Here is a 25,530-nt window from a genome sequence, read left to right on the forward strand (position 1 = left end):
ACATATGTTAGATACATCCTGGCCTCACAAAAGTGAAACAAATCTTAATCCAAGACCTCTCATGGTGAAAAAAATGCAGATCTGAAGCAGAGTGGCAAAAGAGGAAAGGGACAAGAAAATGAGAGTTGCAAAAGATAGGGAGGGAGGAAGGAAGGAAGGACAGGGGGAAAGAGAGGCAGAGGGAGGGAGAAAGAAGGAGGTAAGGAGAGGGAGGGAGAATGAGGAAGAGAGAGAGAGTAAAAGGGAGGAGAGAGAGAGGGAGAGGAAAAGAGGTATAGGACTAGTCAGGAAAAGGAAAAAAAAAAAACATAATGTAGATATATAGACCTTAGACCTGAGCTTACTATCTGGATGTAAATTAAACAAATTTTCCTCCAAATCTGGAGAGTTTCTAAATTCTACATTTTTTAAAAAATTGAAACCTTGTAGTTTAAAGCAATATTCTTTCATATGTGTTAACAACACAAAGTAAAAATTAGTCATATGATTTAAAGTTTTCCTTAGTGACATGAGGAAATAAGAAACTTTTGTAAGTAGAATAAATTCAGTCTTTAATTACTACAGGAAAGAAAAACAGATTGTTTTAGAATCTCATAAAGGTGTTTTAAATTAAACTTCATTAGAGAATCAGTAATATAGAAATCTGCTGGATGTAAAATATTATACAGAAAGTAACAATAGGGGCACCTAGGTGGCTCAGTGGTTAGGCATCTGCCTTTGGCTCAGGTAGTGATCCCAGGTCTGGGGATAAAGTCCCACATCGGGCTCCCCACAGAGAGCCTCCTTCTCCCTCTGCCTGTGTCTCTGCCTCTCTCTGTATTTCTCCTGAATAAATAGATAAAATCTTAAAAAAAAAAAAAAGCAACAATAGAAGGGAAATAAACTATTGCATAAAAAATAGAAAAAAAATGCCTTCCCTTTATTTTTTGAGAAATAGTTTTTAATCATATTAATGTCCAAACTTCCTCAACTGTCCACCAAATACCCCTTACTATCAGTTTTCCAACACCAAATTCAGCACAGCCCCGTATTTCAGCTCACTTCTCCATCAACCCCACCGAGTTTTGATTTGGTTTTGTTTTTTTGCATGCCACTCACTTGTTGAAGAGTTGTTTCTTTGAACAAAAACATTGCTTTAAAAATAAGGGTTAAATGAAAATGCAATGAAAAGATCTTTTTAAAGACCTTACTTACCAAAAGAGAAAAGGGACGCTCATTATGTTTAAAATCTTCAGAAAAAAAATCGGTATTGTGGTCCAATCTCTGGTGTCCTCCATATTCTGCTGCGTCTGTATCTAGCACAATTTTGAATGTACAACTTTTAAGGAATCACAATGGTACAGGAGTGAAATGAAACACTATAAATTTGTTCTGAGATAGCAATTTAAAAGCGAGTATTCTGAACGCTGCGAAATCATGATTTGTGTTATATACCCACGCCTTTTCTAACATTTCAGATATACTCATGTTTGAAAGGGGTGTTAAAGACCATCTGGCCCAAACACCCATGGGATCCTTGCTATCCTATCACAGCTTATCACAGGATCATCCAACCTGGGACTGACATACCTATTAATAACAGAGAATCTACTTTTCTCTTAATACAGCCCATCCCATTCATTAGAAATTCACCTCTATAGTGAATGGAAATTTGACTTCTTGAGACTTTTCAACACAGAAAAGCCAACAAGAATAAATTCAAAAAACAGTAACCTTTCAAATATTTAATAATAGTTGGTTCTTTGAAAGAATTAATAAGATAGATAAACCATTAGCCAGCCTTATTAAAAAGAAGAGAGACAAGACTCAAATTAATAAAATCATGAATGAGAAAGGAGAGATCACTACCAACAAGGAAATACAAACAATTTTAAAAACATATTATGAACAGCTATACGCCAATAAATTAGGCAATCTAGAAGAAATGGACGCATTCCTGGAAAGCCACAAACTACCAAAACTGGAACAGGAAGAAATAGAAAACCTGAACAGGCCAATAACCAGGGAGGAAATTGAAGCAGTCATCAAAAACCTCCCAAGACACAAGAGTCCAGGGCCAGATGGCTTCCCAGGGGAATTCTATCAAACGTTTAAAGAAGAAATCATACCTATTCTACTAAAGCTGTTTGGAAAGATAGAAAGAGATGGAGTACTTCCAAATTCGTTCTATGAGGCCAGCATCACCTTAATTCCAAAACCAGACAAAGACCCCACCAAAAAGGAGAATTACAGACCAATATCCCTGATGAACACGGATGCAAAAATTCTCACCAAGACACTAGCCAATAGGATCCAACAGTACATTAAGAAAATTATTCACTGTGACCAAGTAGGATTTATCCCCGGGACACAAGGCTGGTTCAACACCCGTAAAACAATCAATGTGATTCATCATATCAGCAAGAGAAAAACCAAGAACCATATGATCCTCTCATTAGATGCAGAGAAAGCATTTGACAAAATACAGCATCCATTCCTGATCAAAACTCTTCAGGGTGTAGGGATAGAGGGAACATTCCTCAGCATCTTAAAAGCCATCTACGAAAAGTCCACAGCAAATATCATTCTCAATGGGGAAGCACTGGGAGCCTTTCCCCTAAGATCAGGAACAAGACAGGGATGTCCACTCTCACCACTGCTGTTCAACATAGTACTGGAAGTCCTCGCCTCAGCAATCCGACAACAAAAAGACATTAAAGGCATTCAAATTGGCAAAGAAGAAGTCAAACTCTCCCTCTTTGCCGATGACATGATACTCTACATAGAAAACCCAAAAGCCTCCACCCCAAGATTGCTAGAACTCATACAGCAATTTGGCCGTGTGGCAGGATACAAAATCAATGCCCAGAAGTCAGTGGCATTTCTATACACTAAAAAATGAGACTGAAGAAAGAGAAATTAAGGAGTCAATCCCATTTACAATTGCACCCAAAAGCATAAGATACCTAGGAATAAACCTAACCAAAGAGGTAAAGGATCTATACCCTAAAAACTATAGAACACTTCTGAAAGAAATTGAGGAAGACACAAAGAGATGGAAAAATATTCCATGCTCATGGATTGGCAGAATTAATATTGTGAAAATGTCAATGTTACCCAGGGCAATTTACACATTTAATGCAATCCCTATCAAAATACCATGGAGTTTCTTCAGAGAGTTAGGACAAATTATTTTAAGATTTGTGTGGAATCAGAAAAGACCCCGAATAGCCAGGGGAATTTTAAAAAAGAAAACCATAGCTGGGGACATCACAATGCCAGATTTCAGGTTGTACTACAAAGCTGTGGTCATCAAGACAGTGTGGTCCTGGCACAAAAACAGACAAATAGTTCAGTGGAACAGAATAGAGAATCCAGAAGTGGACCCTCAACTTTATGGTCAACTAATATTCGATAAAGGAGGAAAGACTATCCATTGGAAGAAAGACAGTCTCTTCAATAAATGGTGTTGGGAAAATTGGACATCCACATGCAGAAGAATGAAACTAGACCACTCTCTTTCACTATACACAAAGATAAACTCAAGATGGATGAAAGATCTAAATGTGAGACAAGATTCCATCAAAATCCTAGAGGAGAACACAGGCAACACCCCTTTTGAACTCGGCCACAGTAACTTCTTGCAAGATACATCCACAAAGGCAAGAGAAACAAAAGCAAAAATGAACTATTGGGACTTCATCAAGATAAGAAGCTTTTGCACAGCAAAGGATACAGTCAACAAAACTCAAAGACAACCTACAGAATGGGAGAAGATATTTGCAAATGACGTATGAGATAAAGGGCTAGTTTCCAAGATCTATAAAGAACTTCTTAAACTCAACACCAAAGAAGCAAACAATCCAATCATGAAATGGGCAAAAGACATGAAGAGAAATCTCACAGAGGAAGACATGGACATGGCCAACAGGCACATGAGAAAATGCTCTGCATCACTTGCCATCAGGGAAATACAAATCAAAACCACAATGAGATACCACCTCATACCAGTGAGAATGGGGAAAATTAACAAGGCAGGAAACAACAAATGTTGCAGAGGATGTGGAGAAAAGGGAACCCTCTTGCACTGTTGGTGGGAATGTGAACTGGTGCAGCCACTCTGGAAAACTGTGTGGAGGTTCCTCAAAGAGTTAAAAATAGACCTGCCCTACGACCCAGCAATTGCACTGCTGGGGATTTAGCCCAAAGATTCAGATGCAATGAAACGTCGGGACACCTGCACCCCGATGTTTCTATCAGCAATGTCCACAATAGCCAAACTGTGGAAGGAGCCTCGGTGTCCATCGAAAGATGAATGGATAAAGAAGATGTGGTTTATGTATACAATGGGATATTACTCAGCAATTAGAAACGACAAATACCCACCATGTGCTTCAACGTGGATGGAACTGGATGGTATTATGCTGAGTGAAGTAATCGGAGAAGGACAAACATTATATGTTCTCATTCATTTGGGGAATATAAATAATAGTGAAAGGGAATAGAAGGGAAGGGAGAAGAAATGTGTGGGAAATATCAGAAAGGGAGACAGAACATAAAGACTCCTAACTCGGGGAAATGAACTAGGGGTGGTGGAAGGGGAGGAGGGCGGGTGGTGGGGGTGAATGGGTGAGAGGCACTCAGGGGGGCACTTGACGGGATGAGCACTGGGTGTTATTCTGTATGTTGGTAAATTGAACAACAATAAAAAAATAAATTTATTAAAAAAAATAAAAGAAAAAATAAAGAAAAAAAGACAAATATTTAATAATAGTTATGCTATCTCTATGTGTTCTCTACGTATACATACGTATTATTAAATACATACTAAATGCAATCCCAGGACCTTTAAGAATTTCTCATTTAATACGGCTTTTTACTCCTTCCTTATCTCCGAATTCATTACAGTTTTTTGGTTCCTGGTTATCAAACTGAGGAATACAAATATGAACCAAGGGTCCGTGTGTGGTCTGAAGAGTGCAGAACCAAGCAGGCCTCCTCCTGCTAACACACAAGATCATGCAAACATACTAAATCCATGTTACAGGTAGATTCATGTTGTAATCATGTGGTCTGCTACAATTTAAAACCTGGCTTTTCAGGTGAGTTATTAGATATGTTTTATATTGTATTTACAACAAAACAAAAGCGATGGTTATTACATTCAAATTTATTATGCTCTGAATGTCTAGACATGATATTTAATACAAAACTCCTTCAGTAAATGTACCTCAATACACTGAAATCTTAACTTTCTTCTAGCTTCAGGAGGGATACAAAGAGATTTAAGTGCTCTGTGTTTTCTTCATCTGGTACATAAATTTTTAACTCAGAGATGTTTGTATATTTTCATTAAACAATACCACATTAAAAGTACACGTGGTGACAAACAGTGACCATCATTTTCACGCCTAGGAAACACGTCTGTCTGGATATGGGATGCAGACAAACTCCCTAAAGGAGCTTTTGCTGGGAGTGGGTGGCTCCATTTCACTCAATTTAGGTCAGCCTGCTCTGACTCAAATTTAAACTGGTAATTTGAATGTTAGTATTTAACAAGAGAGGGATAAAGAAAGATTGAGATTCAAAAGATGACTACTGGGCACAGGCACCTTTTAAAGTCACTCAATATAGCTGAAAATTACTTGAGTGTACCAAATCACTTAATGGCAAAAAACAGATAGTGAAAATAGATAACCGGAGACATTGTAAATAAATGAAGCCATGTGGGATGAAAGAAACAATTAAAATAAAAGTTTAGCTTTTGTTCTTTTTACCCTAGTTTTACCCTCAGTTTGTTAAATACTTGTACAAGTATTCAAAATGCAAAAAGAAGAACAAAAACAAAACAATTCCAGAGTACTTTCAAAACTTTTGAAATATAGTATCAATTATTAAATTATGAGGTAAGGTCACAGATTTTTGGTAGTAGTGTCTGAAGAAAGCAAGTATCTCATCAGAATCAGGAGTTTCCAACCTGTGAGCTGATATTCACTGGTAGCTGTGTTATGAAATCTCACTGAATGAGTAATTATGTTGTTATAAGGGACTGAGAATCTATATTTGCATCAGGCACTGTCTAAAGATTAAATTATGTTATTATACACATTTGATACTGTATTTTAAATAACATGCATCTCTTTTGATTACTAAAATACAGACTCATTTAAAAAGTCACAAGTTTTAGAGTAAACTAAAACTATATATTTTTTCAATAAAGGATACTGAAAGAACAATTGTTATAAAAGAGTCCCTTTCTTTTTGATATTGAAAGGGATTATCACACTTAAAATGGTTGGAATCTAACCACTGAATATATATAATTTGTAGTCCTAAAGCAAAAGCTTACAAAAGCCATAATGAAAGTTTTAAAACATCAGTTTGGATTTGTTTCTCTGATGTATAATTAAAAAAAAAAATTCTGCTGTGGCCACTTTTGGAATTACCCAGCCCTGTGTCTATCTTACTCTGGGAACATAATAGCTTCCTTTAGAAAAGCAACCCTTAAACTCCAGAAGTTACAATAATTTAAAACACAAGATTAAAAGTAATAATTGTGGAAGAGCCTCATATTTGTGAATTACTAACCATGTATATTATTTGAGTATTAGAAAACCATAAGGGACACTGCTTAGAACAATTTTACAGTGGTTATTTGAGCAACTGGATTGACTGATTTCTGGTCTCTCATTCAGGCATTCCCTTATTCCTTCTCATGAACAAACACACAATAGGGCACCCACACAACACTCAAATCCCTGCAAACCCCCATCTTTCACTAAAGAATATCTCTCTGAAAATATAACTGAACCAACTTACACCTATTTTAAATTATTTTTTTTAAATATGGTTTCCAATTCCATAGCAGACAGAATAAATTTAACAGGATAGCTCAAAAGCCTCTCTTTCATTCATAGCTACCTCCCGACACTTAGCAGAATGTCTTTTCATAAAAAGTTCTCAATACATCTTTGAAATATTCAGGAAAATTCTGATTCACCAAGAAAGGTCAAATTCCATATCTTACATTTTTGTATTCGAGGAAAGTAGAATAAGTTATCTTTACTCCCCCACTCATTTACTAAATACACACAATGTATAAGGAACTGTGCAAGATAAAAACAAATGACTAAGATATGGTTTTAGTTTACATACAACTTACAGCTGTAAGGAGAGATAACACATGCTCATGAATGTCAATAAATAAAGCAGAAAGCAATATGCAATGAGAGCTGGAGCCAAGGAGAAAAAGGTAGGATTGATTGTCTATAAAGAGTTTTCAAGGCTGGGCTAGGATGTTAAGATTTAGTTTGGTAATTAAATATGAGAATGTTGAAGATTGGTGAGAAAGAGTATGATAACCAAGAAAATTAACCTGGAAGTCGGGAGTAGAATAAGATGGACAAGAAAAGGACCAGGTCAGGGAGAAAAGTCAGGTGTCTTACCATGGTAAGGAGAGTAGTATGGCTAAACTCAGAGAGGATGAATGGAGAGGCACAGAAACATCAATGAGATTTGGGATGGAAAAGTATGGACATTGATGCACAATTTGGGGAGACAGAAGCAGAAGGGGACAATGTGTGTGCCCAGAGACACACAGCTAGTTCAGTGGCAGAGGTGGGACATACTCAACAGTCAAATGTAATCTAATTACCCTACCCTCTACACCTGGGCACCTGTTTTATATGGAGACTCAGCCAAAGTCCTTTCATAAACAGTTCCTTGTTTAATTCTAAAGTTGAGATTCTTAGGATAAAAATGCCAGAATGACATGAGAGGAATACAAATTTAAAAAGCAGATAAAGTGATATTCATTTAAATGATTTAATCTAGTTAAATTCAAAAGACTGATGTTAAAAAACTGAATTCTTAACATTCCTTATGGAGTCTGGATATCTGAAGTTTATTGTATTTGTTCTAGATCCATTTTTGTTCATTAGATTCATTTGATCATTTTATTGGTGAATACAAAATATTGGAACAAAAAGTTTACCTCGTTCAATTTGGGAAAATACAGCAAGAAAAAAAAAAGAATGATGGAATTATCTTATGATGATTTTTTTCTACAAAAGAGATCAAATAGGTCCTTATCCATTTGAATGTCATTTAAAATATTATGATTTCCTCTTATATTAAATTCAAGAGCTTCCTAAGTATTTGACACAGCTATCAACAGGTTGAAATAGATAAGAAGTTTTAAGCATTATTGTATAATCTATGTCCTTAAATTTGAACCAAGAAAGAGCCATGTTCTGAAGACCTGTACTAATACGATTAAAGCAGAGTGAAGGCATGAAGACTCTTAAATTCAATGGCTCTTCAAATACTTCAAAAGCTGCTGTGTTTGCTCAGCCACTTGATAAAGTGTCTGTTCAAAGTATAAGGATTTTGCTGTAAGAAGTACTATCATTTATATCATTCTGCACTACACTCACTTCACTCCCGCTGATGAAGCTAAGGAAATTTATTGTAAGGTACAACCCCTGAGGTTTCAAATTGAGTGACAATGAAAGGGGTTCTCCAGTCACTAGATGACCATAAAGATGGCAAAGATGGTAAGTTACCATCTACCTTTACATCAAAGGCCTCATCAATTTTAAGATGAATTATTTTATATATCCCCAATAAAGAGAAAAAAAAAATATCACTACCATGCCATTCATTGTAGGACACATCCCAATTGAAGACATGCTAAAATGTGAAAAAAGTGTACCTTAGAATATATGTATTTATTATGTCATTTTCAGATCTGATTCTTTAATCAACCCACCCATATTATAATAATTGTAATTTTCTTCTGGGATCTCAAAGACCCCAGGAGAGAGAAACTATATCACAGGCAGGAAACATTCCATATGAAATTTTAGGAAGCTGGTAAAGTAAAAACAGGTTGCTGGAAAGCAAAGACAATTTTATCTTTTTACCAGTCTAAAAACAATTATCAGCACAGCACTAGCTCCAGTGTTCTAACATAATCCTTCTCTTTTTATGTATCATGAGTTGAATTTTATTTATTGCCAGCTACCATCCACAAAATCTTCAGTTATAACTGTATACTATCTTAAATAGATGTCCCTTTACTTTATAAATATAGCTAAATTATGCCTAGGCAATATACTGGGCCAAACATTACATCTCTTAGTTGCTCTCTGGTCTTTTTCCAAATGCAAAAGTAGCAAAGACTTGTGATGTATTGCTGTATATTTTATGAATCTGTGTGTTAATGTGAGGTAGGTGTGTGTGTGTGTGTGTGTGTGTGTGTCTGATTTAGGCATTCCCTACTTCTGTCATCTAAAATATATATATGAACTTAAAAATTCATCATTGAAAAGGAATTCTGATATTTTAATTATTTTTCCCAAACTATTTTATGGCAATGTGGCAATTGTGACTATGCTACTTTCAATGGAAAATATGCATTTAAAATTTTTCTTGTCTTGACTGCAGTTTAAAAAAATCCCAAATATTATATTTTTAAAATTAAAACAGAGAATAAACTCAACTTGGCCATGATATATCATCCTATTATATTACTGGATTAAATATGCTAATAACATTATCTAGAATTTTTTGCATCTAAGTTCATAAGAAATAATGATCTGTAACTTTCTTTTCTTATAATGTCATTGTCAGATTTGATATCAAGGTATCACATTTGGTTTGATAACAAGGTTATGCTGGCCTCATAAAAGAAATTGGGATATGTTAAAAAAAAAAACACAGAGAATAATGTGAAAATAAATAAGGGAATTTACTACTGACTATAACTAAAGTGTAATTTAAGATTTTATAAATGCCAACACAACTTCTCTCAAGAGAACACTTTTTTTTAAAACTCTTATTAGTTCATATTAAAATTTTGGTGTTTTTGTAAAAAGCTACATATGCATTCAAGTTTGTGAGCAGTGTCTTAATTAAAAGTTTAAATGACAACCACATGTTTTAATTAAGTACCTAATAGAAGTATATTTCTAGTATGTTCTAGGATGTGCTCGTTTCATCCACAATAGGTTTCTGCAATTAACTACAATTCCTTCAAGTTTACTTTCTTGGCTGTAAATTTTTAAGAACTGTATAATGCAGAATAGCAATAAAAGAAACTCAAAGAATGAGGGGCTCAAGTATTATCTACCATGTTAATTAATGATTGCTATGTTTTTTGACACAAATTTTCATGCAAATTATTAGTTTATGCTTAGGCATGCTTAATGACATATACCAGTAAATAGCAAATTGAATGACAATAGCAAGTATTGAGTACCACATATTTCTCTATGCAAATAGAAAAATTACTCTAAATGTTCTACAGAATACTTTGACTAACCCAACTAGGAACTTTTCTTTATCCTAGAAGATTATATAATTTGAAATAAACAATGTCATTGTTTTTCAATACTGAAGAGAGAATAATAATGAAAAAATGTGCCCACAGTTAAAGTATAATAATGAAAAAATATGCCCACAATTCTAGCCTAACCATCTTCTAAAATTGTTGCTTTTTGTCTGTGCCATTAAGGATTAGCTAAAGAACTTGTAAATTCAATTATTTGATGAAGCAATAGCAATTATTTAGAATTGAAAAAGAAAAAAAAAAGATTTTCTTCACCTTATAACCACCTACTTTGTCATCTAAATGAGTTTTGACCATGATTTTCAACACTTTTTACAAACACATTGTGCTTTTGAACTCAAAATAATTTTGACTTAGGCTATAAAGAAATGCCTTTTCCCAAACTTACTTTAATATAGCCTTCAATGGAATCCATGAAATATATATAAATGGAAAAAGATAATTGGAAACTTCAAAGTCCCTAAAAAATAATGACAATTATAAGCAGTAAGAAAGTATCATCTGAGCTATGTCTTGCAGACAGACTGCAAACCTACAACAGGAAAACATGGTGGGGACATCTGTGCACTTTGGAGTCAACAATTGCATTCTAATACCAATTCTGGCAATTGCTAACTATGTGTCCCTAAGAAAGCAACTGAACTTTCCAGTGGCTCAGTTTCTCATTTGTTAAAACACGGGTGCCCATAGTAGAGGGTTGCTGCGAAGCAAGTGGTTGGCACTGTGTCTAGTGTGGGGGAAAATTCTCAAGTTATTAGCTGCTATTTATATTATTATTATTGACCCTGGATCATTTCAACTGATATCTTAAGTGATGAAAATATAAAATGGGTCCATTTATTCTTCTACTTTTTTACACTGAATTTGGCCTCTTTTTCCATAATGACCCATACTTCTGTCTCTTCTTTCCTTCTCTTTGTTCCACTAGGATTCAAACATTTTTCCTGTTGTAAAAAATTTGTAATATTAAAGATTAATAGGACAGAACATCAACTGTTTGAGAACTAGATGCCTTTTTAAATTTTAGGCATTTTTTTTTTTTAAAGAAAAATCTCCTTAAGCTACTGAGAAAGAATGAGAAGCTACCTCTGAATACCCTGAGAACTAAACACCTCCCCACACCCTCTTCGTACATGTCCTGGGTTTTTACCACATAATTAGCAACCTTTGACACACTATAAACCTATTTCATTTTCCTGTCTTCTTTTATTAAACTACAATTTCCATAAGGAATTTCTGTCTTCACCCATCCCACCCCTCACCTCCTCGCTACCTAGGACCTAGATTTGTAGCTAGCATATTTATTGAGTGGATCTTTTCATTATTGGGACATAACTGTATCCTTCTTGGGTTTTGATCTATGCACATTTTTGCTAAACCTGAATAAATAATTTAATACTACTTTGGTTATAAAAAAAGCAACCTTGATTTTCTTTCCTTGTTTTTTAGAGTTAACATTTAAGATCTGTACAATATCCCTTCTAACACAATCCCATTTCATTATCTATACAGTTTTACTTGGACATTTTAAAAGATTTTTTTCCTTCTTTTTGGAGAAGTCACAATAGTAAAACAAATGCATATCGGTTTGAAGTAGTTAATTCTTAAAGTGAATAACTGTGATTGGTACGAGCCCTGGAGATAGACATTTTGTATATGTGGTTAGTTGAAGTGGATGACTGATTACACATTTACTAAAGTCAGCATATAAAGACAGGCATTATCAACCTGGTCAATTAGCTTTCTTTATACAGATGATTGAACTTAAGCATAGAACATCAAAACGAGTAATCAAAACCATACATATACTTATATATATATATGCATATATATAACAAAAATATACAAAATATAAAAATATATGTATAACAAAAATATTTTAAAAATTATTTGGAAGGGCCAGGATGTACATCTCATAATAAGTTCTAGCACTCTACCACCATCTGCCATTGAATGACTGCAAAGTTTGTGAACATTAAAATAATCATTTGAAAGCCGATTATCTTAGTAATCAGCTTTCAAATGATTTGGTAGTAAACATTTTTTTTTTATTTGAAGTCATAACTTACACGTATAGTTAATATATATTCCTCTTTCTCTTGTAAGTTTCAGGCCAAAGAGAAAATCATAATACTCTAGGGTTCACTCAGTGCTTCAGAAAACTGATTGAGAATGGGCTGAGCTAGCTTCCTATGAAAAATTATAAAGAAAAGACTGCAGCCGTGTGTGTGTGCATGCATGCACCCATATGCGCCCCATCAGCCCCAGTTATTCCTGAGCACTTCTGGGCACCCAGCCCATAACTCTCATAACTGTATCTAGATTAATGATTGTGAGGGAAAAGATTCAAAGTAAACATTTCCCCACAGGCACTAAAATAATGAGTGTGAGAGCTTTAAACATACATGTGACTGCTAATAAATTTATTTTCCAGGGGCCTAATAAATCTGATATGGTAGTTTGCGATCATCTTTAAAACAATCATATTGGTTTAATCTTACTAGGTAAACATGGGAAGTAATACAAGCAAAGAGTAAAGTTGCTAAGTTATTTCTGCAAAGTTCATGTTTGTACCGTTCAAAACAAAATCAACAAATATTTTGGCTATAGTCAGACATGAAATGACCTATAGAATCCAAATGAGCAAAATTTCTGGAGGTTTTGAATCAATTTCTATTTAATTATTTATTTTCAAACTTATTTCAGAAATGTGAGTATTATTTAGATTTTATTTTAACAATTTTATTTATTCATGAGACACACACACACACACACACACACACACAGAGAGAGAGAGAGAGAGAGAGGCAGGCAGAGACACAGGCAGAGGGAAAAGCAGGCTTCCTGTAAGGAGCCCGATGTGGGACTTGATCTTGCATTCCGGGATCACACCCTCAGCCAAAGGTAGATGCTCAGCCGCTGAGCCACCAGGCGTCCCTATTTAGATTTTATTTAAACTATCCAACTATTATTAAATTCCAAAGTGATGAGACAATTATGGTCATGAGAGAGTTACTCGAATACAGTGATATGATTCTATGTATCCTTTAGGTAAATTGCCTGAGGCAGCCAGCAGACAAAATGTCACCAGGGATGAATTTCCTACATTCAAAATTAAGGTGAGAAAAGGAAATATATACATTTATATGCTTCTAATATAAATCGACATGGAGGCTCGTCTCCCTAAATCTGTCGTGGACCACTGTGTGTGGCTAAAACAAATTATAGAGCTGTAAACCTGTGCTGGTAATCTGGAACTAGCACACAGGTCATAACTCCCACTACTCAAGGAAGAACACAAGCAACAGCTTATCAAGAAAGCTGATGAAAGCAGAACTCTTATCTCTCACCTCTTTGCAAAGTGTTCTTTTCTCTGTTTTATGGGATGTTTAGTCCCCAAACCCTTTTGTCCTCTAATATCCTTCAGGATCTACACTTTCCCAGTCAGCGCTTGAAAGATGAAATACACTTAGTTTATATCCTGGTTTAATAAAAAAAATTGAGTAGCCATCTTTTTCCTTAAAAAGTTACTTTATCCTTAAAAAGTTTGTTTCTTTATTTGTATATGAGAGAGACAGAGAGCACACAGGAGTGGGGGGCGGGAAGGGGAGAGAGGGAGAGAGAGAATCTTAGGCAGGTGCCATGCCCAAAGCAGAGCCCAATGCTCCATCTCAAGACCCTGAGATCACGACCTGAGCAGAAATCAAGAGTCTAATGCTTAACTGACTGAGCCACCCAGGAGCCCCCTAAAAAGTTTATTTTTTAAAATGAGCAATTGGTTTAAAAATATCCCATTTAAACTGATCTGTGTTTATGAGTGTGTTAGAAACTAGGAGAGTATAACACTTCAGAGAAATGACATTTGGTCAGAGGCATCATTAGCTCTTACAAAGAAATGCAAAGAAAACATAAAATTATAAGTAATTAGTGTGAGACATGCTTTACCTATTTTAATGGCATTTCAACAGGGCAACAAGTGAATTATCTGGTGCTCACATGAAAAACTAGGCTGAAATTAGGGGAAGCAGATTTAAATAGTATTTGTTCACTTACTAGGAATATGATCTTGTGAAAGTTTTTAATCTTTCTAGTGCTCATATTTAGGTTGAGGATAAGAATACTTGCCTGATCCGTATCGCTAAGATGATGTGAAGATAAGTGGACTCAATGTAAATAAAAGCATTTACACACCATAAAGTATTATGCAGATTTAATTTTTGGTACTAATTTGGAAATCATGTCCTAAAACACATGTTCTAACCCAATCAATTTGATCTAATTTCATGGGCTGAACCAGGTCCCGCTAGAGTTCTTCCCCTTGTCAGAAAGCTATGATTCCATGCTGCTGGGTATTTCCTAAGGGGCATTAACTATCACAAAATTATAGTCGGTGAACAGGGCACACCTCCAAGTAGGAGAGGTGATTAGGGCCCATCTTCACAGGGCTGGAGCTATGAGTATGAGTGAGTTCTGCAAGGGAAAAGTGCAAGGAAGGAAACAGAATAAATAACTGGATTTGGACCTGAGAGAACAAGATAGCACAAGAGAGGAGAGGGGGCTCAAGATAACGCCGCAGCATATGGAGCAAGGGGGTAAGGAAGAAAGGTGAGCCAATCATGCAAGTGTGTGGGAAGGATTTAGCCAGGAGCAGGAGACTTCATTCCAAGACTGTGACAGGACAGAAGTCACCTTGTGGTGGTGAACTGGTGAATAGGAAATGAACAAAGCAGGACCAGAGAATTGTAGGTAATCGAGAGGATTAGGATCTATCTACTCCTCTCACCCCTTCCTTTCCTTCTTTTTATTACAAAATCTCTAAGGCACTTTTAGAGTGCTGATGAGGGCAGCAGTGATAACCACAGCAGGCAACACTGCCTGAGCTTACAGGATGAGCAGGACACTGCGGCTGAGCCTTTCACAGGCATCAACTCATTTAAGTCTGACAATAATTCTACAAGAAGGTGTTTTGTGGATGAGGAAACTAAGAAACAGAGGTTACTTTCATAACATGAATAGGTGGGAGGTTTAGAACTTGAATGCTTAGACAGTCTGGTTCCATCTAAAGAGCCCATGCTTTTAGCCACTATCCTAAGTAATGTGAACAAATTCCTCTATGTTCACACCTACAAGAACTGGAAACACTTATAACTACTGAGCCTCTGGGAGACAAAAATGTTAGAGTAAGACAACAGACTGAAGAAAATACTGTTTCAGAATCAGAAAAGAATGCTACCATCAGAGAAACTTCTTTTTCTTTTTTCCTTAGCTGGAAAGACAGGAAGAGTGTTGAAAGGGAAGGTACTAAACTGAAAATAATGGACTATCTCCAAATATAAATGTATGAAGAAAAAAATTACAATGATGTTTATCATTTTACAGACAAAATATTTTTCTGTTCTAATGTTCTTTAATGAAACACTTATTGTGTGTCAGTGAAAGCTAATGTGATTGCATTTCATTAAGTTACACATTAAATAATTTTTTTCAATAACATCTAAAGAATACTTTCCTTATTCAATACCATATAGCAACTGATTTCACAAATAAACTTCACAAACATAATAGGAATTAATTTGGTATTTTTCTACCATTTTGCCAAGAAATACTACATTAATAGAATTGGAAATGATTCTCCCACCTGGTTATAACTGAAGTCATTGTCTCCAAGAACACATTGTTCATAGCTCTACCTTTTCTACTTTTCTCTGGAGAAATGGAAATTCTCCTTTGGTTGCAGCATCCATATATTCTTGGGAGGACTTAAATAATTATAGTGAACCAGTAATTATATCATGGCTTCATTTTATGAATTTTTTGGAGAATTCAGGTACCATTTGCACATATAAGTGAAACACTGACTACTCAGTTTGGCCCTGTGAGATTCTGAGTTAGAATAGCTCAACAGAAAATAATGAAAATGAAAATACCTCATTTATAGAAGATCTAAACAATTTTATGGCAGGCAGGAGATAGTTACTAAAAAAAAAAAAAAAGGCTAATTTCTACTGAGATCCAGAAGGAAAAAGTAATTTAACATTTAGAAAATTTATTTTAGACACAGATGCTCTATTTAAAAAACACTGGTGGGGATCCCTGGGTGGCTCAGCGGTTTGGCACCTGCCTTTGGCCCAGGGTGCGATCCTGGAGTCCCGGGATCGAGTCCCAGTATCGAGTCCTGCGTCCGGCTCCCGGCATGGGGCCTGCTTCTCCCTCCTCTTGTGTCTCTGCCTCTCTCTCTCTCTCTCTCTCTATCATAAATAAAGAAATAAATCTTTTAAAAAATAAAAATAAAAAACACTGGCATCAGATATAAAGAAAGGTGAATAAAATTACATAATTATTTTTCTTTTAAACAGTAGAGAATGATGTATTTTGGACTTTTTTTTTTTAAAAGGACTATTTTAAAGAAAAGGTTAGATATGGAATTTTTTATGTCAATGATTTCATTGTAGATTTTTTTCTTTTCTTTCAATCAATCAATCAATCAATTAATTTTAAAATATTTCATTTGAGAGAGAGAAGGTGCAAGTGCAGGAGCAGGGAGGAGGTGCAAAGGGAGAGGGAGAAGCCGACTCCCTGCTGAGCAGGGAGCTCCATGCAGGACTTGATGCAGGACTCCATCCCAGGGCCGTGAGATCCAGATCTGAGCTGAAAGCAGACACTCAACTGGTTGAGCCACCCGGGTGCCCTCATTATAGATTTTCATATTTGCAATACTATTTGCTAGGAAATGAAAAGGTCTACTAAATGAGATAATAAGTGTGAAGTGCTTGCAGAGTGCAGGCATATAATAAGTCTGTAATGGATGGTAGACCTTATTATGAAAGTCTGCTCAGCAAGTATTCTGACAATACATTTTAGTGTATTAATTTTGAGTCGTACAAAATCACGATGCATCTTATTGATAATATTTCAATCAATTTTTCCTTTCTGCCATTTAATTAAATATCTACTTTAAGGGAAACCCAATAAATTCTAGCAATTTTTGTGCTTTAATTATTAATTTTAAACAACCCTAGGGGTTCTTTTGTCATTAGGTAGCTGTGTTCTCCATCTATCTACCTCATCCATCCATCTGTCTCTGTTCATACATTCATCTCTCCAACACCCATCTGTCCATCTATCCATCTGCTGCTTCTGTCTGCCCATCCTATTCATCATTCATCCAACAGAAATTTAGCTTTTTGTGTGAGAACCTAATACATTCTAACTAGAGATATAATTGCTAATGTGCAGGTAAGACTCTGAGTCTTACATGTATCTCAGAGTCAATTTCCATATACTCATACCTCTTTTTACAAATTGGTAATAATAATCAACCTAAGCACAAATGGTTTTCCCCCTATTAGCAATACAATTGTTATGTAAGTGTGTATTGTTTTTAAAAGTTACCATAATGTTTCTGATTTCTTTTTTCCCATAGAAGGACAAGAAATAGAGGGCAGAGATCTTGACTGAGCTATTGTTAGATGAATTTCTGGAACCTAGGAGACCATTGCCAGACAACTGAGCTATGAAGCAAAACAAACCCAGAAATGCTGTTGAATACCGCAGAACACTGAGACCCTGGAATACTGCTCAGATATTGAAGAAAAAAAAAAAAAAAAAAAAGGGAAAAAAGCCCCACATCTAAAACCATTTGTGTTTTAAGGGTTTGCTCATTATTACTGCCTATAGTCTTATGAATATATATTAAGCCAACCTAAAACTGTTATAACTGTAGCCATATTTTAATCATGCAAAATATTTTTCTCATTTTGTGATTCATCTTAAATTCCTGGGTAGAAAATGATGTTAAATAACAGGCTCTTTCTTGCCAGTGGAGGTGGGGATACACATCTGTCATTATCATTAAATCACAGGGATATCTGGATAGTGTTTTACAACAAAAAATGATCAAAAAGCCCTCTAGATAATGTTTAAAAGTATTACTGTCTTCTTGAAACTAAAGAGGGCTAACCTGGCAAAGAATACACATCCACTTGGAAGCTATAAAAACAAAAGTAGGACCTATATTAAATATGAAATTGTTAGTAGGATCATCTCTGTTCACATAAAGAATAGCATCATTAAATTGTAGCATAGAGTAAAAGCAAACATACATACACAAGGAAAAGAAACATGCTTGCATCTGTTCAAAGTGATTGTTGTAGATCTTCTTTGAGAAAACCTTGTATTTTTTTAAAGTTTTTTTTAAATCAAAACATATGTAACCTAGAAAACTAGAAAGTTGAGATGCTCTATTTTTTGTTGTTGTTCAGAAATTAACCTTTATATATAAATTCTGGATGGAATATGGCATTTTAGCTAATCCTAAATTAAGACTTTTGTTTTTATTTGTTGCATAAAGCATAGATTCTAATAAACACAGGGTGTTATATAACCATGCTTCAAAGGCTTCTGTAAACTAAGCAACTCACAGCAACATCTCTGCCTTCAGCAATCACACTCCAGTGAATCATCCAAGTGACCTTATTTGCTCATTAGAAACTCTGTGTACAGGTTGCAAATGTCAGAGTCTGAATTTACATTTTAAAAAGTACATCTTGCGGCAGTTTAATGAAAATATTTCAAAGATCTCAGGTCAAATTCAACTATTTACTCATCTGTTCCCTTAGCTTTAAATATTTTTGGCTGGGATTCACATATTTTTCACAAGACATACTTTATGATCACTCCTCTTAACATTTCAGTATTGTAACAGTTTGAAACGCCATTTGGAAAGGGGGCTGCTATTACACTATTATTTCCACCCCCATCTCAGCATGGTGACAAATAATTTAAAAACATTTGATTTTAGTGTTGTTTATGTTCTCAGAACAGTATGAATCTGCACATACCCAGACACACACCTTACAAACAAAGTGTGAAGGCTTAAATTTCACTTTGAATGTTATACAATATACTTAAATTGATGTGAAGGCATCAAAGGGGTTTAACTTTGGACATGGAATGAGGATACATTTATATTCTACTCTAGAATATAGAGAAATCACATGACCTGTACATGTACATTCCACTTTTTTTTTTTCTTAATCTGGTGGAGGATGATGTCAGGGATCATGAGGAAGAAAGAATTTCTGGGGAGGAATTTGTGTGGGTTATGGTGGGTGCTGAGAGAAGTTAGTTGAAGAGAGAGAAGCTTGTCTGAGCCATGAACTTGTGTATTTGATATGCAGGATATCCAGGTTCATTTTCTTATGCTACCTATTCCCCAAAACAATACAAAAATTATTTTGAGCATTACAGAAATAGGTCATCATCAGCAATATCACCACTGTTACCACCACCAACCACACATAGGCACCCATGAACAGAAAGAGGCACTCAGGTACAGTAGAAAGAACTCGAGCTTTACAGTACACTGCTCAACCTTTGTAGCTGTGTCCTGGAGTGAAGTTAGGTAGTTACAAAGGCCTTGGCTTATTGACCTGTTCCATGAGGCTAACAAAACCTACCTCATAGGGTCACTGGGGATATTAAACTAGATACTTATTAAAAATGGCCAGCAGGGGATCCCTGGGTGGCTCAGCGGTTTAGCGCCTGCCTTTGGCCCAGGGCGTGATCCTGGAGTCCCGGGATTGAGTCCCACGTTGGGCTCCCTGCATGGAGCCTGCTTCTCCCTCCTCCTGTGTCTCTGCCTCTCTCTCTCTCTCTCTCTCTCTCTACCATAAATAAATAAATAAATAAATCTTAAAAAAAAATGGCCAGCAAGCATAAGGTCCTCAGAATAGGTCCCCTAACACCCACTTTCCTTTATATCACTCAAAATGTGGTACCACCATTAATGTTCTTCAAAAGGGATTAGAAAGATAGGTTTGTCCTTGGGGACTCAGCAGTTCTCCTTTTGACTTAATGCTGATTTGATACCGTTCTAAGCAAAGAAATGCAATGGAAGAAAGACAGTAATGATTCTGATAATATAAATGGCATTATGTTTTTTTCCCTTTCTTTCTCTACAGCTAAAAAATGTGAAATCATAGGCAAATAATACATTAAGAAAGTGTGTTGTATCTTCATAGTATGAAATGTGTGACCTACCTACTTGTCTAGTATGTTTAGATCTGAGTTCTGCATCTCCTACATTGATATTTACTAATTAAAGAATGTTGGTGGGTATTACACTGAAGATTAGTAGCAAAAAGACCAACATGAGACAGTGTATAAGTAAAGGGTTTTGCTGTGTTTTTTAAAAAAATTCTAGAATATGGCTATAGATTCTTTTTCCACAAACAACACTGTCTTTTAGCAGTCACCACTAAGACCACATTCCAAAACCTTAGTGATACAAATCAGACTTCCCTTTTAGCTTTCCAAAATGCATCATCTTATTTTGAAGTGATAGGTAAAGGGTATCCTTAAAGTGTCTCTTCTACTTTACCTGACATTATTCCCAAAATAGTTTACCTTACAACAGTTTCTTGGGAAGATAGTTACCACCTATTCTCTACAGATTTGAGTGAAAGTTGATGCCTTGCTATTGACATACAGGATATACAGGTTCAAAAAATGGAACTCCTCAAGAATTCAGATATGTTACCCATTTGCAGTTTATATTTCACAGTGTTCACATTTTATATTGAACACAGAAGATGTTCAAATGACTTCTTTAGAAACTTTCAATTTGTTCTGGCACCAAATCCTCCTCTCCAGGGAATTAAAAATTTGATGAATTTCTTAACTTGATTAATATATCCCATCTTGCCACTGTGTATTTTTCACAGTGAAAAATCTGTATTCAATTCACTGGCTCAGTAGTTGGAAATACCAATGGCACAGAACACTTTGGCAAAATGAGAAAATACAGCATAGAAATCCTAATTTCTTGTACTTTCCATATCTGAAATGGTTCTATAATGCTGAGCTACAATGTCATGTAAAGGTATAAGAATAAAGTCAGAAAGATGAAAGACCAAAAAGAACTGAGACTTGTAAAATGCTAAGGATAATAAAAAGAACTCTTAAAGCTAAGCTTGGAACAGAAAGAGCAGCAAGAAAGCACAGACGTATCTGCTATTATGGAACATGGTACAATCATAACAATAAGAGAGAACTGTTGCCTTCCCTGTTACTAGGTTAGAGGCAAAAAACAACATCTCTATTTTTTTATGTTCAATGTTAAATTTCAGGTTTTAGGCTAAAGTTATTAGCTGAATAAAGAATAAGGGAGCTTGACATCAGAGAAGTACACATTAAGAAAAACTAAAGATTTTTATTTGGTTGCAGATACAAGTAGAAAATGTGATGGCTGCCAGTATAAAGCTATTTTCACTTTGGCCCTATTAACAAGAGAGTAGTAGCAAGATAAAGGGAGGTAATGAGGGTACACTACATCATACTTGCCAGACCCTCCCTGGAATATTGTGCTGTTAGTTCTGGAGACATGTTGTAAGAAGGATGCGCACCATGCTGAGTGCATTTTGATCAGAGACAGGATGGTAAGAGGTCTGGAAAATATCATAAGAATCTGTTGAAGAAACCAGAGGCATTTGGTCTGGAAGAGGAAAGACTAGGGAGGCAGTTACTGTGGGCAGCATGCTAAGTGCCTTTCTGACTTGAGTAGCGGCATGTACAACAGGTGTTGGGTCCAGAGTACAGAATTTATGCATTTCTTTTAATACATTTAAAGCAATACTTAAAAAAAAATAAAAAATACCCACCTTGAATTGTTTACCTTATGAAATAGTGAGATTCCTGACTGGAATGTGTTCTCATGATGGTTAGCTATCACATGTGGGAGGAACTCTTAAATGGTATTTCTGCACTGAACTGGGTTACTGGAGTATAGAACATCACAAATCCAAGAGGTTTTAAGATCACTATAGGAGTTAAAGCTGGGGTTATAAACTTTCAGCTAATTAGGTATGGTTTAAGGTATGTTGAGATCCTCTCCTGCTCTTCTCCCCTCAAAAAAAAAAAATCTTCGTTATAAAAAAATTATTTCATTAAATAACCAGTCCATCAGGTCTTGTATATTTCTTGAGTTTTCAAAGAGACCATTATTAAAAGGTATGTATCTTCAGAGGAAGCAGTAACATATGGGAATTAGTTACATACAGCTTGTCGACAGAAAGACAAGAATGAGAAAGGTAGCAAGAATAAATAAGGTCTAAGTGGGCACAAATCGGTAGAAAACAAAATCCCTATAGGAAAAGAACCAAGAGTATTTTCTGCAAGGTTTTCCTGGAGATCCAACTGATAGAACCAAGGTTTCAGGTATTACTTATATGAAAGTATGGCCCAATTTTCCAAGGTGTCTATATCATTAGAGCTTTTAATAGTACAGTTTCTGAAAGGGGTCACTAACCTAAAGCATTCAGTGTTTAATACAGTGTTAATTCAGTGTTTGATACAGAGAATTTCTGTATAACAGATGCCTATAGACATTTAGATAAATAAACCAAATTTCAGAATACTCAATTTGTGACAAAGTTTTATCAAAACCAAACCAGAGGGGTACCTGGCAGGCTCAGCTGGTGAGTTCAAGCCCCGTGTTTAGTGTAGAGATCACTTTAAAGCAAAACAAAATACAAAAAAGCAAAGTAGATTTTCATGTATAGTGTAATATTGTATCATTAAATAAAATTAACTTTGGAGTGGGTTCTACTTCATAAAATGTGCTATGTTATTATTTATATTTTCACTTAATAATATTTGTTAAAGTTACGTAGTTACATAGGAGATGAATGTAGCTTGAGTCAAGATTTTTCTTCTAAATATTATCATTGAAATTGTATGTATTTCCATTTATCAAAATCCTAAATTAAACTTATATTTTAATATATATAAATAAATATATATGTATATTTTTAAGTGAGTTCTATACCTAACATGGGGCTTGAAATCACAACCCTGAGATCAAGAGGCATATGCTCTATCAACTGAGCCAGCCAGGAACCCCCAAACTTATATTTTTATTCCTCTAACTGGTTATTCCTCCTTGCTTCCTTGCTTTGGTATCCTAAGTAATAATAACACTACCATTCTTCCCCTTGGTCAAAATGAAATCTTATATTTTCTCTTTTACATCCCAAGTCCAAACAATTGCTGAGTTCTTTCACTCTAAGAAAATGTTCATATACCTCTTTCTAGTCTATTGTCATTCCTTTAGCTCATGCCTTAATTATCTTTTACATGTACTGTAATTTCTCATAATTAATATCTATACTTCCAATCTCTTTCCTCGAGAAAGCTCTCCTACACTCTGGGTACATGAGAATTTTTCCTAAAGCATACATTCTTATCAAGTAGTTCCATAGCTCAAAAACCTTCAGTGATTCAATATAGAACTATGGAAGAAGTCTAAACTAATTAATATAGCATTGAAATCTTCTATTATGTGATCCCAATCTATCTTTTCAGCTTTATCTCTTATTCCTTTTTAGGGTCATCATTCTCCAATTAATACATTGTGCTATTCATTATCTGAGAATATTCTATGCTCTCCAACAGCTGAGATAGCCTTCCTCATTTTTTTCTACTATGATTTTATCCATTTCTCAAGGTCTAGGCTTAAAGGTCTTTTCTAAATCAACCCATCAATCAATTTCTGGCTGTCTGGCTGTCTCTCTCTCTCTCTCTTTCTTTTATTTATCTCTTCTTTACCCATGGAACATTCTTATCCCTTTCCCATTTATTGCATGATGCCTTAGTTTGCTTCTATACATCTCTTCTCTCTTCCTGACTTAGGGTCAAGGATAATGCTTAACAAAGACTGCAGGGTAGATCCCAAGTGTACTGTAAATGTATTTTGGTTTGATCATAAAAAAATATTGACTGCAAATTGATTATATTAAACTTCCAGGTAAATAGGAATTTAGTCTAGGGGCATTACTTCAACAGCTGAGAGGGGTCACGTAGAGTGGCTACATACCTAGCATGTATTTGCATTTCTTTATAGAAACAGTGAGTATATCTGCTTCCTGGAACAGTGCAGCTCTTCTTTAGCACAGGTAATCCCATCACACCGAAGGGAGCATCCCCTGTGTTACCTGAGGCACATGTGGGCCATCAGCCACAGCCACAGCCACCTAACCCAGATGCTCTGATGCCACATGACACTGTGATCTGCAGGGCAAGAAAAGGTACCTCTCACTGCCTTCACTGAGGGTAGTGGGAGGTGCTGCCAGCTACTTAACTGGATGGCATGGGCCCCTTCTCTTTTACTGTTGGAGAAACGGTCTGTCTGAGGAACCACTTCTCCAATGACTTCACTTCCTGAGCCCACTTTCCACTTCCTGGAAACTCCAGGGTAATTCCCGGGATTCAGCCAGTCATGGCAATACACTTCTCCTTGCTAGAAATTTCTTTGGGGATATGTAACTGAATTCTGGTCAACAGAAAAATGAAAGAAAATTTGGTAAAGTGATTTTATTCTTAAAAACAGGGACACCTGGGTGGTTCAGTGGTTGAGCATCTCCCTTTGACTCAGGTTGTGATCCTGGAGTCTTGGGATTGAGTTCCACAACTGGCTCCTTGTAGGGAGCTTGCTTTTCCCTCTGCCTGTGTCTCTGCCTCTCTCTGTGTGTCTCTCATGAATAAATAAATAAAATCTTAAAAGAGAGAGAGAGAGAGATTGAGAGACAGAGAAAGTCTATTTGGCTTTTGTCGCGTCTGAAGGTTCCATCCAGAACCATAGCTGCTGTCTTGCAACTCTATCAGGTGCCATCCCTTGGACATTGGTGGCACCCTGAAAGTTGAAAGCAGAAAGACAGAATGAACCAGGGAACTGGATAACATTGTCACAGTGCAGAGGTCACCCTACCGTAAGACTTTTTCTTGTGTGGCAAAATATATCTTCCTCACTCTTTGAGCCAGTTGAGCAGACAGTTTCTATTATTGTAGCTAGAGATACCCTGACGCATCAGACTTCATGTTGGCATCAGGCACCTTGCTCAGGTGGCAGACGTTAATCATTGTCAGAGCGTCAGGGGAGAAGGGCATGGTTTATAGGGTCTGCTTAAAATTTTGTGCTGGGCTGTTGCTAGGTCCTCGATCTGGTAAGTTATAATCTTAAAATACACTGCACTTTTCCTTTTGCAACAATTATCAAACCTAGAGTTACTAATGTTTTCCTCTTCACTAGTTTAAAAGCTCCATGAGGGCAGTGACTACATGCACCAGGAGAACCTAGCACAGGGAGGGCACACAGGCGTTCAGTAAGAAGGTGCTCAGCAATTATCTGTGAAACACGAATGAGT

The 25,530-nt window shown here is 35.8% G+C and overlaps 1 protein-coding gene across 1 annotated transcript in view; it reads right to left on the minus strand.

Moving 5' to 3' along the window:
- Positions 1–25,530, minus strand: part of GBE1 (1,4-alpha-glucan branching enzyme 1) — a 267,431-nt gene that overhangs the window by 10,101 nt on the left and 231,800 nt on the right. Inside the window, exon 15 of the mRNA XM_041734884.1 lies at positions 1,195–1,312. Within this exon, the coding sequence (XP_041590818.1) occupies positions 1,195–1,312 (118 nt within the window). The remainder of the gene's footprint in view (positions 1–1,194; positions 1,313–25,530) is intronic.

The sequence above is a fragment of the Vulpes lagopus genome, chromosome 20, assembly GCF_018345385.1.
Source record: "Vulpes lagopus strain Blue_001 chromosome 20, ASM1834538v1, whole genome shotgun sequence".
Taxonomy (NCBI): domain Eukaryota; kingdom Metazoa; phylum Chordata; class Mammalia; order Carnivora; family Canidae; genus Vulpes; species Vulpes lagopus.